The following is a 21,000-nucleotide window of genomic DNA, read 5'->3' as shown; positions in this document are numbered from 1 at the left end:
GTAGACCCAGATCTTTCTTGACTTGCAGAAGCAGGTTATGATGACTTGGGACTTGGTCCTGAGAGCAGTAAGTTATTTAGCTTTGTTGACTTTTTTAAAGTCAAAGACTCACATATAAATTCACAGATCAGAAAATCGTCAGGCTGCTTGTTCCTAGTTTTTCATTTTGGAAAGGAAGTCTGAAGTTAAATATACTGATTTTCAGACTTTTCAAGTAATGGAGTATGTGGAAGTCATGATACTTTTTGTAAACTACTGAGAAATACTGCTGTATCACACTTAACTATGTGTAGATTTTCGTTGTTATTTAGATCCACTTTTTCCATTTCCACATATCGGTAAAGGATAGCTTTTGCCATATATTAAATAATTTTTGCCTTATCATAACTTTAAATGATACCTTAATTTTGGAGAATGTCATTCTAATACAAAGAAGTCTGGAAGAGCATGATTTTAGACACATTGCTATAAAAGAGTTCAGATGGAATCCATCATACCATGTGACAACAGATGAACTAAGAAAAAGGTAAAAGTGGGTTTTGAACAGAATTTAGTTGTGCTGAAGAAGGAAAGTGCATTAATATATTTAAAAAGATTTCCAACAATAGCTTGAGTGAAATTAAAAAAATAAGTTTCTGATTTGCTCACAATCAAAGAAATATTACTAGATACTGAAATATGCAGTTTGGGGATCATGTCATTTACTAGAGAGTTTTCTGTAATTTATTCTACTAGCGCTCTTGAAACCAAAGGACAGAAGGAATCAAAATGGTTGAAAATTGTGGGGAAGAGATTGGACGCATTGAGGATGCTACTGGAGATCAATATGCTTAGTGAAATAAGTCAGACCCAAAAAGACAAATATCACGTTTTCTCTGATTTGTGGTAACTAACATATAGAGTATAAAAAACTTAATATATATAAGTGAAGTCGGCATCTTGGGATTGGGATTTTATTATTATTTATAGCCTTGTCTATATTTCTGTTGAACAGTGGTCTTTCTGCTTTTTATTTGTTGAACTCTTTTTAGTGGAGCATTAAGCCTTTCATTATAAAATAAATTTCAAATGTTATCACAAAAATTAAACAAGAAAGAAAAAGGGAGGAAAGGTGAAAAGTATCATTATATTCATAAGATTGTATCTATGAATGACATAAAATCTCTTTATACTAATAAAATGTGAATTGAAATACAATTTCCAAATTAAAGTAAATTGTGGGGAAAAGAAGTCTGTGCTGAAGACATTGCTTTGTAGTAGGAAGTGCATCAGCATTTATTCCAACTAAAGCAAGTATCAGGGAATTATGCTTGGTTGTATGCCTCTAGAATTGATTTAGGAGCTTGTATGGCAAGCTGAACTCTACTAATGTGCCTGAGGAGTTGTATAAAATTCCACTTTAGCTCTTATGTTGGATGACATTTTGTTACATAGGTATTTGTTGATCCAAAATGAATGTGGAAAAAAAATCCCACTGACCTCCACTCACCAAAATTTAATTTAAAGTTTTCTAAAATTTGGAAATATCATGCAAGAATTTGAAATCATACAGTTACTACTTTTTATTTTTTGTGTTACCCTCAACAAGTTACTTTTTGTAACTTTTTCTTATAAAATTTTTATTGAATTGAATTTTCTTAAGAAATTAGAAAAGTTGGCTTCCATCCCAAAGTGCGAAAGTGTGGAATATTAGAAATGAAAATCTGGGGCCAGTGCTGTGGCATAGTAGGCTAAGCCTCTGCCTCTAGTGCTGGCATCCCATATGGATACTGGTTTGTATCCCAGTCACTCTTCTTCCAATCCAGCTCTCTGCTATGGCCTGGGAAAGCAGTAGAAGAGGGCCCAAATGATTGAGTCCCTGCACCCACGTGGGAGACCCAGAAGAAACTCTTGGTTCCTGTCTTCAGATTGGCCTAGCTCCAGCCATTGCGCCCATTTGGGGAGTGAACCAGTGAATGGAACACTTTTCTCTCTGTCTCTTCCTCTCTCTCTCTCTCTCTGTAACTCTACCTCTCAAATAAATAAAAATCATAAAGAAATGATAATATTTTTGGTTTTTTAAAAATTAAATATTTATTTATTTGAAAGCCAGAGTTGGCCAGCGCCACGGCTCACTAGGCTAATCCTCCGCCTGCGGTGCCAGCACCCTGGGTTCTAGTCCTGGTTGGGGCGCTGGTTCTGTCCTGGTTGCTCTTCTTCCAGTCCAGCTCTCTGCTGTGGCCCGGGGAGGCAGTGGAGGATGGCCCAAGTGCTTGGGCCCTGCACCCACATGGGAGACCAGGAGGAAGTACCAGGCTTCTGGCTTTGGATCGGTGCAGCATGCTGGCCACAGCCTGTGGACCGTAGCGGCCATTTGGGGGGTGAACCAACGGAAGGAAGACCTTTCTCTCTGTCTCTCTCTCACTCTCTAACTCTGCCTGTCAAAGATAAATAAATACATAAATAAGTAAGTAAATAAATAAATAAGTTACACACAGAGAGAGGGAGAGAGGTCATCCATCTGCTGGTTCACTCCCCAGTTGGCTGCAATGGCTGGAGCCATGCCAATCTGAAGCCAGGATCCAGGAGCTTCCTCCAGGTCTTTCCATGCAAGTGCAGGGACCCAAGTACTTGGGCCATCTTTCACTGCTTTCTCAGGCCATAGCAGAGAGATGGATCAAAAGTGGAGCAGCTGGGACTCGAACCAGCACCCATATGGGATGCTGGCACTGCAAGCAGTGGTTTTACTCTCTAAGCCACAGCACCAGCCCCAAAATGATAATCTTTAAAGTCATTGAAAATTAAGTCTTTTGGTTTCATCTTTTTACTTCAATTCCATTAATTGCAAATACAAACTAAGATTCTACAGCAAAACTGAATGTGTTAACACCACTATAGTAGTAAAATAAAAATTTTTATATTTTATCATATCTGTTTCTCTGGAGATATCATTAATGGGATGACATGCTTGCAGAAGTAAAATTGGACTTTTAGGGCATAATTTCATATCCCATGCTTCTCTAGGAACAGATCTTTACAACCACATTTTATGAGCCTTTTAAAGGTCCAAGTGATACATTCCTATTTGGGTGTAAACTCATACTCAACATAAGCTGGGGTTTAGGAATTTCATTACAGGAATCACCATGGTAATAGAACACTGCTGGATAATTGGCAGGACTGAGAGATTTCTAAATGGCAAGCAAGAGGCAACAAATAAAATTGAATTCTGTTTGCTGTGTGTCAGAAAAGCTAAAGGAACTGCTAGCTTTAACTCTTAGAGGCTTAGACTATGGATCCCCAGGGATTCTGGTTTAAACTAGCTAATTCTTCATTTCTTTACTCTTTAGAAGAAAGCTTTTACTGCAAGAATTGTAAATTAGCAATATCCTCAAAGAAAAGATTGTATTTAACTATAGGTACAAATTTTCTAATACAGAAACTTGAATTTCAGTAAGAAAATAACAGACAAGGTTGTAATTTTTCCTTACTTCTGCAAGGGATTTCAATAAAGCAAATGAAATTTTCATCTACATCTGAATGTTTATCTAGTATCTTTTCTATAGTCACTCATGTCTTAAGTGGAATGATAAAGGAGCAGGTTAGGAACATCTCCAGTCTGCCAAAAAATGATGAATAGTTTTTTCCAAAACAACTTTTCATTTGATAATTGGAAATTTATTATAATTTTACTATCTGTCACTGCTAATGTTTTCCCTCATTTAGCAAAAAAAAAAAAAAAAATTGTGGAGGTAGCCATTAAAAAGCCAGGTTTTGATTTGAAATTGATTTTAGAAGTTCTTGCAGAATGGAAAGTAAATTCAAAATTCTCTCTTATCTTATTTCTATTGTATCTAATCTTGGCATGTTAGTAGGAAGAATCGTAAATATGTTGATAACCTTTGAGTAATTAAGTCAGTCTCATAAATGCTACTTTTACTAATTAAACCAAGTCTCATAAATACTACTATTACTGATTAAACCAAGGCTTTTGCTAAGTTGAGCCTAATTCTCATCTGTTTTAAATCTTTTCAGTATTTCTTAACAACCTTACAGACTTCTCACTGAATGTTCCAGAAACATCCATCAGCAACATTTACAAATTGAGCTCATTAATTTATAATCCAACTACTTCCTATTTGATCAATACTCAAAATAATGCTACCTCTTAATTAAGCAAGCCCAGACACGGGAAGTCTTGACTCCCCATTTACTTTGTGTTACATACCTAATTTCTTTGCAATCCTGTGAATTCTAGTTTTCAAATGAATCTTTCTCTTCTCTCCATTTTCATGTGCATTTTTTAAACATTTATTTTATTTATTTGAAAGACTTACAGAGAGAGGTAGAGACAGAGAGAGAGAGAGAGAGAGGTCTTCCATCCGCTGGTTCACTCCCCAGATGGCCGCATCAGCCGGAGCTGCGCTGATCCGAAGCCAGGAGCCAGTAGCTTCTTCTGGGTCTCCCACGTGGGTACAGGGGCCCAAGGACTTGGGCCATCTTCCACTGCTATCACAGGCCATACCAGAGAGCTGGATCGGAAGAGGAGCAGCCAGGACTAGAACCAGCGTCCATATAGGATGCTGGTGCTTCAGGCCAGAGCTTTAACCTGCTGAGCCACAGCACCAGCCCCTCCCATATGCATTTTTAATGTATCTCTCATTAGGGCTATTATAATAGCATCTTAATCTCCCTACTTCTGTTGACTATGTTTAATCTGGTTCTTTTTCCTCTCACTGTAAAGTTTTATAATTTTGAGGAGAGGGGAGTTTCCCACATATTTTAATTGAAGGAAGTACTAAGTAGTTTTTAAACATACTCATCTTTCTTTCTTTTTAAAGATTCATTTATTTGGGAGGAGGCAAGATGGCGGAATAGGAAGGGAGCACACTGATAGTCCGGGGAGAGACAGTTTAATAACAGTGGAGAAACTGCAGGTTCAAGGAAGAGTAGGGGAGGAAACAGCAGAAGAAACTCTTCTGGAACGCATGATTCACAGTGGACCTACGTGGAGAGCGTGGGAGCCCACAGTTCAGGACACCAGCGGCAGACTCAACACACCAGTGCTGGAACGCAAGGTGAGCCGAACCTCAATAGCCCGAGACACCGGCAGGCAAGCGGAGAGAGGAGACTAGAGGGAACGACCCCCGGGGGGGAAAGTTCACCAGGCTAACTGGAAGAGAGAGAGAGAGAGAAAAAAAAGGTGACTGGTACGGACACGGGTTTCTCTCTCTCCGCTCACCTCTCAAGGGCGAGCAAGACAAAGAGCAGGTGCCATCTTGGACATACGTCATAAGCAGAGTGACCTCAGGTCTGCACCGGCCCTGAGCCTAGCAGAAAAACCTGACTCTGGGCGGGGCAAATTAACAGGAGATTAGGACCTAGTAAATTTGTGGTGCTACTGAACTGAGACTGTGAAAAAAGAGACGGTGGGGGAGAGAACTCACGGAATTCACGTGAGTACTCTCCAGAGACGCTACAATTCCGTAACTTTGGCAACTCAGTGGGAGACTGAAGGAGAATTTGAGCCCACTCTGAGGGCAGAACAGATTCCCTGTGTGGTCCTTGGGAAAGAGCTTCCGATCTCTGGCTCCTGTGGGTATATCATTTGCCTGCTAACTACCTCCAACTTCGTTCAGCTGTGTGGAATTACTTCCCTTTTGAATCAAAAAAAGAAAGAAAGAGAAATCTATCACGCCTAACCTGGGAGTGTCACCTTTGGCACACCAAATAGAGCTCTCAGGCCACACCCATCTCAAGCCTCTAATGCTCCATCAAAAACAGACAGTCCACTTAATCTAGAGTCATAGTATAACAAGAAAAAGCACCACAGTGAAGAAACCAAATATCTCCAATATGCCAAATAACAAACGCAAAAACCAAGATAATAGAAACAAGGAAGTCACCATGACACCCCCACATGAAAAAGACACCCCAATTCAAGATTATGAAGATGATGAGATAGAAGAAATGCAAGAAGCAGATCTCAAAAAATTGATAAGAACATTAAGAAGTTCTCAAAAACAAATTCTTGAACTACAGAAATCCTTAATGGAAAAGGTAGAAAATCTCTCTCGTGAAAATGAAATATTAAGGAGGAATCAAAATGAAACAAAACAACTAGTACAACAGGAAACTGTGATAGTGATGAGAAATCATAATGAAGTGAAGAATTCAATAGATCAAATGAAAAACACAATAGAGAGCCTTACAAACAGAATGGGTGGAGCAGAAGAGAGAATATCGGACTTAGAAGACAGAGAACAGGAAAGGATACAGTCAGACCAAAGAAAAGAAGAGGAAATTAGAAATCTAAAACATATTGTCAGGAATCTACAGGATACTATTAAAAAACCCAACATTCGGATTCTAGGAGTTCCTGAAGGCATGGAGAGGGAGAAAGGATTAGAAGGCCTTTTTAGTGAGATATTAGCAGAAAATTTCCCAGGTTTGGAGAAGGACAGAGAAATCCTAGTACAGGAAGCTCACAGAACCCCTAATAAACACGACCAAAAGAGATCCTCACCACGACACGTTGTAATTAAACTCTCCACAGTGAAACATAAAGATCCTAAAATGTGCAAGAGAGAAACGTCAGATTACTCTCAGAGGATCTCCAATCAGACTCACAGCTGACTTCTCATCAGAAACCCTACAAGCTAGGAGGGAATGGCGAGATATAGCCCAGGTACTAAGAGAGAAAAACTGCCAGCCCAGAATATTATATCCTGCTAAGCTATCATTTGTGAATGAAGGTGAAATAAAGACTTTCCATAGCAAACAGAAATTGAAAGAATTTGTTGCCACTCGTCCAGCCCTGCAAAAGATGCTTAAAGATGTGTTACACACAGAAACAAAGAAACACGGTCATCAATATGAAAGAAGGTAAAGGAAGGAAACCTCACAGCAAAAGATCACAGGGAATTCAAAGCATATATTAGAACTTCTCTTTGGCAAATGGCAGGGCAAAGTTACCACTTATCATTAGTCACATTGAACATTAATGGCCTGAACTGTCCAGTTAAAAGACACCGATTGGCTGATTGGGTTAAGGAACAAAACCCATCTATTTGCTGCTTACAAGAAACACATCTTTCCAACAAAGATCCATACAGACTGAAAGTGAAAGGCTGGAAAAAGATATACCATGCCAACAGAAATGAAAAAAGAGCAGGCGTAGCCATCTTAATATCGGACAACATAAACTTTACCACAAAAACTGTTAAGAGAGACAAAGAGGGACACTATATAATGATTAAGGGATCAATACAACAAGAAGATATAACAATTATAAATGTATATGCACCTAACTACAGGGCACCGGTTTACCTAAAAGATTTGTTAACAGACTTAAAGGGAGACTTAGACCCCAATACAATAGTACTGGGGGACTTCAATACTCCACTCTCAGAAATAGACAGATCAATAGGACAGAAGATCAACAAGGATACAGTAGATTTAAACGACACTATAGCCCAAATGGATCTAACAGATATATACGGAACTTTCAATCCTACAGCTAAAGATTTTACATTCTTCTCAGCAGTACATGGAACCTTCTCTAGGATTGACCACATACTAGGCCATAAAGCAAGTCTCAGCAAATTCATAAGAATTAGAATCATACCATGCAGCTTCTCAGACCATAAAGGAATGAAGTTGGAAATTAGCAACACAGGCATCCCTAGAGCATATGCAAACACATGGAGATTGAACAACATGCTCCTGAATGAACAATGGGTCATAGAAGAAATTAAACAAGAAATCAAAAACTTTCTGGAAGTAAATGAGGATAACAGCACAACATACCAAAACGTATGGGATACAACAAAAGCAGTGTTAAGAGGAAAGTTTATATCAATAGGTGCCTACATCAAGAAATTGGAAAGGCACCAAATAGATGAGCTTTCAATTCACCTCAAGGATCTAGAAAACCTACAGCAAACCAGACCCAAATCTAGTAGGAGAAGAGAAATAATTAAAATCAGAGAAGAAATTAACAGGATTGAATCCAAAAAAACATTACAAAAAATCAGCCAAACGAGGAGCTGGTTTTTTGAAAAAATAAACAAAATTGACACCCCATTGGCCCAACTAACTAAAAAAAGAAGAGAAAAGACCCAAATCAATAAAATCAGAGATGAAAAAGGAAACATAACAACAGACACCACAGAAATAAAAAGAATCATCAGAAATTACTACAAGGACTTGTATGCCAGCAAACAGGGAAACAAATCAGAAATGGATAGATTCCTGGACACATGCAACCTACCTAAATTGAACCAGGAAGACATAGAAAACCTAAACAGACCCATAACTGAGACAGAAATTGAAACAGTAATAAAGGCCCTCCCAACAAAGAAAAGCCCAGGACCAGATGGATTCACTGCTGAATTCTACCAGACATTTAAAGAAGAACTGACTCCAATTCTTCTCAAACTATTCAGAACAATCAAGGAAGAGGGAGTCCTCCCAAATTCTTTCTATGAAGCCAGCATCACCTGAATTCCTAAGCCGGAAAAAGATGCAGCACTGAAAGAGAATTACAGACCAATATCCCTGATGAACATAGATGCAAAAATCCTCAATAAAATTCTCGCCAATAGAATGCAACAACACATCAGAAAGATCATCCACCCAGACCAAGTGGGATTTATCCCTGGTATGCAGGGATGGTTTAATGTGCGCAAGACAATCAATGTGATACACCACATTAACAGACTGCAGAAGAAAAACCATATGATTATCTCAATAGACGCCGAGAAAGCATTTGATAAAATACAACACCCGTTCATGATGAAAACTCTAAGCAAACTGGGTTTGGAAGGAACATTCCTCAATACAATCAAAGCAATCTATGAAAAACCCACAGCCAACATCCTATTGAATGGGGAAAAGTTGGAAGCATTTCCACTGAGATCTGGTACCAGATAGGGATGTCCACTCTCACCACTGCTATTCAATATAGTTCTGGAAGTTCTAGCCAGAGCTATTAGGCAAGAAATTAGGATACAAATTGGGAAGGAAGAACTCAAACTATCCCTCTTTGCAGATGACATGATTCTTTATTTAGGGGACCCAAAGAACTCTACTAAGAGACTATTGGAACTCATAGAAGAGTTTGGCAAAGTAGCAGGGTATAAAATCAATGCACAAAAATCAACAGCCTTTGTATACACAGACAATTCCATGGCTGAGGAAGAACTGCTAAGATCAATCCCATTCACAATAGCTACAAAAACAATCAAATACCTTGGAATAAACTTAACCAAGGACGTTAAAGATCTCTATGATGAAAATTACAAAACCTTAAAGAAAGAAATAGAAGAGGATACCAAGAACTGGAAAATTCTTCCATGCTCATGGATTGGAAGAATCAATATCATCAAAATGTCCATTCTCCCAAAAGCAATTTATAGATTCAATGCAATACCAATCAAGATACTGAAGACCTTCTTCTCAGATCTGGAAAAAATGGTGCTGAAATTTATATGGAGGCACAAGAGACCTCGAATAGCTAAAGCAATCTTGTACAACAAAAACAAAGCCGGAGACATCACAATACCAGATTTCAGGACATACTACAGGGCAGTTGTAATCAAAACAGCATGGTACTGGTACAGAAACAGATGATAGACCAATGGAACAGAATTGAAACACCAGAAATCAATCCAAACATCTACAGCCAACTTATATTTGATCAAGAATCTAAAACCAATTCCTGGAGCAAGGACAGTCTATTCAATAAATGGTGCTGGGAAAACTGGATTTCCACGTGCAGAAGCATGAAGCAAGACCCCTACCTTACACCTTACACAAAAATCCACTCAACATGGGTTAAAGACCTAAATCTACGACCTGACACCATCAAGTTATTAGAGAACATTGGAGAAACCCTTCAAGATATTGGCACAGGCAAAGAGTTTCTGGAAAAGACCCGGGAGGCACAGGCAGTCAAAGCCAAAATCAACTATTGGGATTGCATCAAATTGAGAAGTTTCTGTACTGCAAAAGAAACAGTCAGGAGAGTGAAGAGGCAACCGACAGAATGGGAAAAAGTATTTGCAAACTATGCAACAGATAAAAGGTTAATAACCAGAATCTACAAAGAGATCAATAAACTCCACAAAAACAAAACCAACAACCCACTTAAGAGATGGGCCAAGGACCTCAATAGACATTTTTCAAAAGAGGAAATCCAAATGGCCAACAGGCACATGAAAAAATGTTCAAGATCACTAGCAATCAGGGAAATGCAAATCAAAACCACAATGAGGTTTCACCTCACCCCGGTTAGAATGGCTCACATACAGAAATCTACCAACAACAGATGCTGGTGAGGATGTGGGGGAAAGGGACACTAACCCACTGTTGGTGGGAATGCAACTGGTCAAGCCACTATGCAAGTCAGTCTGGAGATTCCTCAGAAACCTGAAGATAACCCTACCGTTCGACCCAGCCATCCCACTCCTTTGAATTTACCTAAAGGAAATGAAATTGGCAAACAAAAAAGCGGTCTGCACCCTAATGTTTATTGCAGCTCAATTCACAATAGCTAAGACCTGGAACCAACCTAAATGCCCATCAACAGTAGACTGGATAAAGAAATTATGGGATATGTACTCTTTAGAATACTATACTGCAGTAAGAAACAACGCAATCCAGTCATTTGCAACAAAATGGAGGAATCTGGAACACATCATGCTGAGTGAAATAAGCCATTCCCAAAGGGACAAATACCGTATGTTCGCCCTGATCGGTGACAACTGACTGAACACCAGAAAGGAAACCTGTTGAAGTGAAATCAACACTATGAGAAACGGTGACTTGATTAGCATAGCCCTGACTGTTAATGAACAACTTAATACATTATCCCTCTTAGTAGTTTTTTTTTGTCTGTTCTACTTAATATGACTGGTTTAATTCTGTAATTTATACACAGTTATTCTTAAGTGTTGAAATTTAACTGAAATGTGATCCCTGTTAAACATAAGAGTGGGAATAAGAGAGGGAAGAGATGTACAATTTGGGACATGCTCAAGCTGACTTGCCCCAAATGGTAGAGTTAGAAACATACCAGGGGATTCCAATTCAATCCCATCAAGGTGGCATGTACCAATGCCATCTCACTAGTCCAAGTGATCAGTTTCAGTTCACAATTGATCATAATTAAAGGACTAAGAGTCAAAGGGAGCACATAAACAAGTCTAGTACCTGCTAATACTAACCGATAGAATAAATAAAGGGGAGAGTGATCCAACATGGGAAGCGAGATACTCAGCAGACTCATAGAATGGCGGATGTCCTAAACAGCACTCTGGCCTCAGAATCAGCCCTAAAGGCATTCGGATCTGGCTGAAAAGCCCATGAGAGTATTTCAGGCATGGAAAGCCAAGACACTCTGGGAAAACAAACAAAGAAACAAACAAACACCTAAATGAAAGATCTCTGTGAGTGAGATCCCAGTGGAAAGAACGGGTCTTCAAAGAAGGAGGTACCTTTCTCTGAAGGGAGGAGAGAACCTCCACTTTGACTATGACCTTGTCTAAACAAGATAAGAGTCGGAGAACTCAAGGGGCTTCCATAGCTTTGGAAACTCATGACTGGTGCATAGGGAGATTACTGATGCCATAGACAGGAGTCTCAATTGGTAAAGTCAACAACAGGAGTCACTGTGCACTTACTCCTCATGTAGGATCTCTGTCCTTGATGTGCTGTACATTGAGGCTTAATGCTATAACGAGTACTCAAACAGTATATTTCACTTCATGTTTCTATGGGGGTGCAAACGGTTGAAATCTTTACTTAATGTATACTAAGCTGATCTTCTGTTAAAAAAAAAGAAGAAGAGATTAGCAATTCCCAACTTGACTCTCACTGGGATTAAACATGACAATAGGTCTGATCTGATTTCATCATCATTTAAAAAATCATCTATTATTTTTCACTTTATGTCTGTGTGGGAGCAAACTGTTGAAATCTTTACTTAATGTATGATAAACTGATCTTCTGTATATAAAGAGAATCGAAAATGAATCTTGATGTGAATGGAAGGGGAGAGGGAATGGGAAAGGGGAGGGTTGCGGGTGGGAGGGACGTTATGGGGGAGAAGCCATTGTAATCCATAAGCCGTACTTTGGAAATTTATATTCATTAAATAAAAGTTAAAAAATGCAAAAAAAAAGAGATTCATTTATTTATTTGAAATGCAGAGTAGCAGAGAGGCAGAAGCAGAGAGAGAGAGAGATAATCTTCCATCCGCTGGTTCACTCCCCAAGTGGCTGCAATGGCCAGAGCTGGACCAAACCAGAACTAGGAGCCAGGAACCAGGAGCTTCTTCTGGGTTGTGGGGAGCAGCCCGGACTGGACTGAGTTACTGGAATTAAGACTTATTCTATGCATCTGCTCTCCCACAATATGGCGCTGGGAGAGAAGTAAACAGCTTCCGCACAGCTGCCTCCAGTTCAACCAATAAACTGTAGGACTTGCTCCTGATTGGAGAGCAGCGTACTCGGCGTGTGGGCAGCCGAGTTAGGATTGGCGGAGGAGGACTATAAAGGAGGAGAGAGACGGCATGCACCAGGGAACATCTAAGAGGAACATCTAGCTGAAGGAACACCTGTGCAGCCCCCGAGAAGAGCCGGCCGGCGGTGTGCCGCTCCCCTGCGGAAGTGGGGAAAGCGGCCAGGGGGAACCGCCCTTCCACGGAGGTGGAAGGGATAGTAGCCAACCCGGGAAGAACCAGCAGCAAACCCGGGGAGGGCCGAGCAGACAAAAGAACAGCGCAGGGTCTTGTGTTGCTCCTCCACGAAGAGGGGGAGCGACATGGGTCTCCTATGTGGGTGCAGGGGCCCAAGGACTTGGGCCATCTTCTACTGCTTTCCTAGGCCACAGCAGAGACTGGATCGGAATTGGAGCAGCTGGGACTCAAACCGGGACCCATGTGGGATGCCGGTGTTGCAAGAGGTGGCTTTACCCACTATGCCACAGTGCCAACCCCAGTTACTAAGTATTTTGAAAACTGTTTTTGTATTGTTTCTGTGAAAGTGATCTTTTCCTAGCTTATTAGCATATAGGAAAGATAATGACTTTTACATATATTCTCATGTATTCTTAAAAACTTTCTAATTATTTCTAAATTTTTTGATCGAGTCTCTTGAGCTTTCCATGTACAAAGACATATCATCAACAATGTTAATTTTATCTTTCCTTTTCTAGTAGTTACAGTTTTACTTCTTTTGCGTATCTTTATGCATTAACCAGAATTTCTATTAGATACTAAGGTGATCAACTACTTAATATTAAATATAAAAGTTGATAGTATATTTCTTTGTTTCTAATTGAATTAAAAATTTGAAGTAGTAGAATTTTATCTGAAGCATCACAATGGTTTTCTTTCAGTAACATGATATATCATTCTTAAGAATATTTCCTGTGTATTTAGAAAGTGGGTGAAAAAGAACCATCATGAAAAAGATCTCAAACAGAAGAGAAGACATTTAAAAAAAGGTAAGGTATTAATGAATTTATAGGGACTTTTATCTTTCTAAAATTCTCAATTATAAATATAGGATAAGCATGATAAATATGAGATATTTAATTCTGTATACAAATCATACATTCATATATTAAATATGGGAGCTTTGGAAAGAATCGTATTCTTTTTTGGTCTGTCATCATGTAATGACGAACATTAGAAATGTGTTACACATTTATTTATATATTCTCTTAAATATTTGTTTATTTGTATGCTGTCTTAGCCAACTATCAAGTCATTCCCAGATTTGCTCAAAAACTTTCATTTGTCAGTGAAACATATATAGGACTAATATCTCTGTATCTCTCAGAGTAATTCTAATTAAGCTTCATATTTCATCCCTGCCTTCTAGATGGAGATGGGAAGTTGTGAAAAAATGTCCAGAATCCTGGAAATAGTGAGTGTGATATTGAGAAATAGAGACCTTTATTAATCACTTGACAGGGCTGATGGTCCATCATTTCTTCAATTGTTGTTATACCTTGATAAAGAATAAAAGTACATGTTTTTGGCCGGCACCGCGGCTCACTAGGCTAATCCTCCGCCTTGCGGTGCCGGCACACGGGGTTCTAGTCCCGGTCGGGGCGTCAGATTCTGTCCCGGTTGGTCCTCTTCCAGGCCAGCTCTCTGCTGTGGCCCGGGAGTGCAGTGGAGGATGGCCCAAGTGCTTGGGCCCTGCACCCCATGGGAGACCAGGATAAGTACCTGGCTCCTGTCATCCGATCAGCATGGTGCGCTGGCTGCAGCGTGGCGGCCATTGGAGGTTGAACCAACGGCAAAGGAAGATCTTTCTCTGTCTCTCTCTCTCACTGTCCACTCTGCCTGTCCAAAAAAAAAAAAAAAAAAGTACATGTTTTTAATTCTCTTAGGTGGATACTGAAGTTTAAGAAAGTTTTAAGGGTGCATGCTGGTCTGTGATGACCTGATTCAATAAATGTGACATATAGTACAGGAATCAGTGGTGGATTCAGAAGTTCTTTAAAAAAGTCTGGGCTTGGCTGGCACCGTGGCTCAATAGGCTAATCCTCCACCTGCAGCACCGACACACCGGGTTCTAGTCCCAGTCAGGGCACGAAATTCTGTCCTGGTCACTCCTCTTCCTGTCCAGCTCCCTGCTGTGGCCTGGGAGTGCAGTGGAGGATGGCCCAAGTGCTTGGGCCCTGCACCCCATGGGAGACCAGGAGAAACACCTGGCTCCTGGCTTCGGATCAGCGTGGTGTGCCAGCCGCAGTGCGCCGGCCGCAGCGGCCATTGGAGGGTGAACCAACGGTAAAGGAAGACCTTTCTGTCTGTCTGTCTCTCTCTCCCACTGTCCACTCTGCCTGTCAAAAAAAAAAAGTCTGGGCTCTCATGATTATGTGTTGTGTTATAATCATGTTGTTACTCTATGTCTTAATCCAGTTTGTGTTGCTATAATAGTGTAAGTTAAACTGGGTACTTTTCTTTAAACAAAAGAGGCTTATTTACCTAATAGTTTTGGTGGTTCAACAGCCTGGTGCTGGCATTGGCTTCTGAGAGGGGCTTCTGGCAGATAGCATCACGTGACATGAGTATAGGAGTGTGTACAAAAGAGACAAGTTATATGGCATGAGAGGAAGCAAGAGACTGGAGGTAGTGAATGTTAAGCTTACATATATATATATATATATATATATATATATATCCACTCTCAAGGAAACTAATCTTTCCAGACCCAACCCATTCTCCAAGACCAGCGTTAATCCCTTCCGAGCATGTTTATGGAGCAGTTACCTCTCATTTGGTCCCATTTCTTAAAGGTGCAATCACATTTCAACATCATTACTTTAGGGCCCAGGCTTGCAGCACACAAACCTTTAGGTGACAAACCATATCCAAATCATAGTATCCAAATCATTTCATTTTTGACATGAATCTGTGTTTTTACTGTGATTGGAAAGCTGATGTGTGTGTGTGTGTGTGTGTGTGCGCGTACGCGCACACGCTTGCTTGCTCTTCTATTTCAACTTCTCATTAGTTTTGGATAGTGTGTATTATTTCAGAAGTCTTTGCTATTATATTTATTAACTTTAGAATTAAAGCCATGAGGGTGGGAGGGTGGGAATGGGGGGAAGAAACACTATATCCCTAAAAACTGTACATATGAAATTTGTATTCATTAAATAAAAACCTTAAAAAAGAATTAAAACCAAACTTATATCCCTTGTCATTTTTTAAAAGATTTTATTTATTTATTTGAGAGTCAGAGTTACAGACAGTGAGAAAGAGAGAGAGACAGAGAGAAAGGTCTTCCATCCTCTGGTTCACTTCCCAAGTGGCCGCAATGGCCAGAGCTGCGCAGATCTGAAGCCAGGAGCCAGGAGCTTCTTCAAGGTCTCCCATGCAGGTGCAGGGGCCCAAGTACTTGGGCCATCTTCTACTGCTTTCCCAGGCCATACCAGAGAGGTGGATGGGAAGAGGAACAGCTGGGACTAGAACTGGCACCCATATGGGATGCTGGTGCCACAGGCTGAGGATTAACCTACTAGCCACAGTGCCGGTCCCATCCTTATCATTCTAAAAAGGATTTAACATTGATAGAATAATTTACTTTTAGAATACTGAGGTTTTTGCTGTAAACAATCATCAAATCTTAAAATGTCTATTTCACTTCAATACATTATATTTCAGGTACACTGTAAGTTACCTCGGATCAGGGAAAACATACAATACCTGTCTTTGGGGCCAGCGCCATGGCTCACTTGGTTGATCCTCTGCCTGCAGTGCCGGCATCCCATGTGGGCACCGGTTCTAGTCCTGGTTGCTCCTCTGCCAGCCCAGCTCTCTGCTGTGGCCTGAGAGGACAGTGGAGGATGGCCCCAGTGCTTGGGCCCTGCACCCGCGTGGGAGGCCGGGGGGGGGGGGGCACCTGGCTCCTGGCTTTGGATCAGCACAGCGCCAGCCATAGCGGCCATTTGGGGAGTGAACCAACCGAGGGAGGACCTTTTTCTCTGTCTCTCTCTCTCACTGTCTATAAATCTACCTGTCAAAAAAAAAAAAAATAAACTGTCTTTTTGGAACTACCTTATTTCATTTAGTATAATGGTTTCCAGTTACGTACATTTTGTTGCAAAATAAAGCATTTCATTTAAAAAAAAAAAAGAATACTGAGGTTTTTAAAAGCTAGAAAATAACAGATCATCTTTTATTTTATTTAAGGTGAACAAATTTCATTCTTTTCATATATACAGATTTAGGAACATAGTGGTATTTTAATGACATTTTCTACCCTACCCTTCCTCCTGCCCATGCTCCCACCCTTCCTTCTCCTTCCTCTCTTATTGCCTCTCTTAATTTTTACAATGATCTACTTTGTTTTCAACTTTTATTTAATAAATATAAATTTCCAAAGTACAACTTTTGAATTATAGTGGCTTTTCCCCCTATAACCTTCTTCCCACCCACAACCATTCCATCTCCCACTCCCTCTCCCATCCCATTCTTCATCAAGATTCATTTTCAATTATCTTTATATACAGAAGATCAATTTAGTATATACTAAGTAAAGATTTCAACAGACTGCACCCACACAGACATACAAAGTATGGTGTACTGTTTGAGTAGTAGTTTTACCATTAATTTGCATAGTACAAATTAAGGACAGAGATCCTACATGGAGAGTAGGTGCACAGTGACTCCCGTTGTTGATTTAACAATCGACACTCTTATTGATGACATCAGTAATCACCCGAGGCTCTTGGCATGAGCTGCCAACGCTATGGAAGCCTCTTGAGTGCACCAACTCCAATCCTGTTTAGACAAGGCCATAGTCATACCTTCAGAGAAAGGTGCCTCCTTCTTTGATGGCCCGTTCTTTCTGCTGGGATCTCACTTGCAGAGATCTTTCATTTAGGTCTTTTTTTTTTTGCCACAGTGTCTTGGCTTTCCATGCCTGCAAAACTCTCATGGGCTTTTTAGCCAGATCCGAATGCTTGAGGGCTGATTCTGAGACCAGAGTGCTGTTTAGGGCATTTGCCATTCTATGAGTCTGCTGTGTATCCTGCTTCCTGTGTAGGATAACAATGATCTACTTTCAATTTACTTTATACTCATAAGATTAACCCTGCACTATGAGTTCAACAAATAGCAAGGAGAAAAAAACACTATTCCTCAAAAATAGAGACAAGGGCTGTAAACAATGATCAAATCTCAAAATGTCAATTTTGCTGTTAAACATTTTGATACTTTATTTGTTACCACAGATCAGGGAAAACATGGTATTTGTCTTTTGGGGAATGGCTTTTTTCACTGAGTATAGTGGTTTCCACTTGTATCCATTTTGTTGCAAAAGAGAATTTCATGCTTTTTCATGGCTCGGTAGTATTCCTTACTATATATTTCTTTATCCAGTCTTTTTTGATGGATATCTGGGTTAATTCCATATCTTAGCTATTGTGAATTACACTGCAATAAACATGGGGGTACAGATAACTCTTTCATATGCTGATTTCACTTCCCTTGGGTAAATTCCCAGAAGTGGGATTGCTGGATCATATGGTAGATCTATTTTCAACTTTCTGAAGTATCTCCATACTGTACTAGTTCACATTCCCACCAACAGTGGATTGGATACTTTTTCTCCCACTTCCTTACCAGCATTTTTTGTTTATTGATTTCTGTATAAAAGCCATTATAACTGGAGTGAGGTGAAACCTCACTGTGGTTTTGATTTGCATTTTCCTGATGGCTAGTGATCCTGAGTAATTTTTTCACATGTCTGTTTGCCACTTGAGATTCTTCTTTTGAAAAATGCCTGTACATTGGCCGGCGCCGTGGCTCAATAGGCTAATCCTCTGCCTTGCGGTGCCGGCACACCAGGTTCTAGTCCCAGTCAGGGCGACAGATTCTGTCCCAGTTGCCCCCCTTCCAGGCCAGCTCTCTGTTGTGGCCTGGGAGTGCAGTGGAGGATGGCCCAAGTGCTTGGGCCCTGCACCCCATGGGAGACCAGGATAAGCACCTGGCTCCTGCCTTCGGATCAGTGCGGTGCACCGGCTGCAGCATGCCGGCTGCGGCAGCCATTGGAGGGAGAACCAATAGAAAAAAAAAAAGGAAGACCTTTCTCTGTCTCTCTCTCTCACTGTCCACTCTGCCTGTCCAAAAAAAAAAAAAAAAGAAAGAAAAGAAAAGAAAAGAAAAAGAAAAATGCCTGTACATATCCTTTGCCCATTTCTTAACTGAATTGTTTGTTTTGTTGTTGAGTTTCTTGAGCCCTTTATAGATTCTGGATATTAATCCTTTATCAATTGTATAGTTTGCATATATTTTTCCGATTCTATCAGTTGCCTCTTCACTTTACTGAGTGTTTCTTTTGCAGTCCAGAAGTTTCTCAGATTGATGTAATCCCATTTGTCTATTTTGGCTTTGATTGCCTGTGCTTCTGGGTTTTTTTCTAAGACATCTTTGCCTCTGCCAATGTCTTGCCAAGTTTTCCCAGTGTCCTCTTCCAGTAATTTGATGCTATCAGATCATAGATTTAGATCCTTGATCCATTTTGAGTTTATTTTTGTATAAAATAGGGGTCTTGTTTCATACTTCTGCATGCAGAAATCCAGCTTTCCCAGCATCATTTGTTGAAGAGACTGTTCTTGCTCTAGGGATTGGTTTTAGCTCCTTTATCAAAGATTAGTTGGTTGTGGATTGATTTCTGGAGTTTCTGTTCTGTTCCATTGATGTACATGTATATTTTTGTGCTAGTACCAGGCTGTTTTGATTACAAATGCCCTGTAGTATGTCTTGAAATCTGGTATTGTGATTCTTCTGGCTTTATTTTTGTTGTATAGGATTGCTTTAGCTATTTGGGGTGTCTTGTGTTTCCATATGAATTTTAGCATCGTTTTTATATAGATCTGAGAAGAATGTTGTTGGCATTTTGATTGGGATTGTATTGAATATGTAAATTGCTTTTTGTAGCATGGCCATTTTGATGATATTAATTCTTCCAATCTATGAACATGGAAGATTTTTTCATTTTTTTGTGTTTCTTCTTCTATTTCTTTCTTTAATGTTTCATAATTTTCATTGTAGAGATCTTTTACCTCCTTGGTTAAATATATTACATGGTATTTAATTTTTTTGTAGCTATTGTGAATGGGATTGATTTTAGAAGTTCTTTCTCCGGCATAGCATTGCCTGTGTATACAAAGGCTAATGATTTTTTTGTGTTAATTTTACATCCTGGCACTTAACCCAATTCTTTAATGAGTTCCAATAGTCTCTTTTGGGCCTCCTATATATGGAATCGTCTCATAATGCAAATAGGGATAATTTGAAGAAGCGCTAATCTAATACTGATTTTTTTCTTATGCTAAAACATTTGACTAGAATTACTGGGAAACAGCCAGAAATATGATTTTGATATTCAGGGATGCCATCAAGGTTGGAGACATGGATTTGGGAAGCCATGGAAATGTATAAACTCTCCAAAAACTTGGAATGTACTTGCATTCGAACTATAGGGAGAAGTGCAACTATTGAAAGATGCATGATATTAAACTTATTGTACAGAACTAGGGATTTTTTCCATCTTACAATAAACATACAAATATTGTGAATAAAATGAACAAATTGTTATTAAACTTACTGTACAGAACTATGGATTTTTTCCATCTTACAATAAACATACAAGTATTGTGAAAGATGCATGAATACGTGACCAGAGAGGTAGGAAGGTGGAGGGTCAGTATATAGAAAGTTTTCAGAAAATAAGGGTGCTCAGCTTTGCCAGATGCTATAATCAGCCAGGTAATAGCTAATGCTGGTATAATGTTGAGTTTTCAAAATATTTTCAAAATAAGTCTCAAATAAGTCTAATCTCATTTCATATGTCTCATTGACACATGAAAAAGATAATACAGAATACTAAGAACTAATCATTGAACTTTTATCATTAAATTGTCCTTTTTATATTAAGAAAGCAATTTCTTAATTTAAAAATCCATATATAAAGAACTCAAACATATTAATAAAAAGATAAAATTTAAGAAACCAAGCAAAGGATATAAATGGGTATTTTAAAGGAGATGAAGTTCCAATGACTGACGAAATTTGAAAATATATTCAATGAAAAAGCAAAAATATACAAATTAACTCTCCCCACTTTTTTTTTCAGATGTCAGAAGAGACAAACAATATTGCAGTAGAAGAAATTGTAGATAAGCATCTCCAAAAAGGTTCTCAGTATACCACAACTCTGATATTCTTGGTTTTTATTTTTAAAAGATGTAAATAATTAATCCCACACTAGGGTTTCAGCTGAGAATACAAATTTCTTAAGCAATTAGTTTAAACAGGACTTAAACTTCCTAGATAAATCAAGGTGGACATAAGGAAATACACAGAAAACTTAATATGTATGATTACCTAAATTCCATTTTTTTCTATCTGCAAACATGGAGACTTCATTAGTGCTTGAGACTGACAGTAAAGATACACACACACACACACACAGATTTATACAACCTTTTTGT

At 39.3% G+C, this 21,000-nt stretch overlaps 1 protein-coding gene across 2 annotated transcripts in view; it reads left to right on the top strand.

The window, feature by feature from the left end:
• CC2D2B (coiled-coil and C2 domain containing 2B) overlaps positions 1–21,000 on the top strand; it is a 116,655-nt gene that overhangs the window by 985 nt on the left and 94,670 nt on the right. The window contains exons 2-4 of one of the 2 annotated variants that reach the window (NM_001349481.1): positions 13,381–13,488; positions 13,869–13,913; positions 20,643–20,703. In NM_001349481.1, coding sequence (NP_001336410.1) covers positions 13,869–13,913; positions 20,643–20,703 — 106 coding nt within the window. In that variant the 5' untranslated portion in view covers positions 13,381–13,488. Of the gene's footprint in view, positions 1–13,380; positions 13,489–13,868; positions 13,914–20,642; positions 20,704–21,000 lie in introns of those variants that run through there. The other variant, XM_089313399.1, reaches the window with a different exon arrangement.

The sequence above is a fragment of the Oryctolagus cuniculus genome, chromosome 15, assembly GCF_051225735.1.
Source record: "Oryctolagus cuniculus isolate XC-2025 breed Fujian yellow rabbit chromosome 15, ASM5122573v1, whole genome shotgun sequence".
Classification (NCBI taxonomy): Eukaryota; Metazoa; Chordata; class Mammalia; order Lagomorpha; family Leporidae; genus Oryctolagus; species Oryctolagus cuniculus.
Note: the sequence above shows the minus strand (reverse complement) of the source record. Positions and strands in the feature narration are given on the sequence as shown.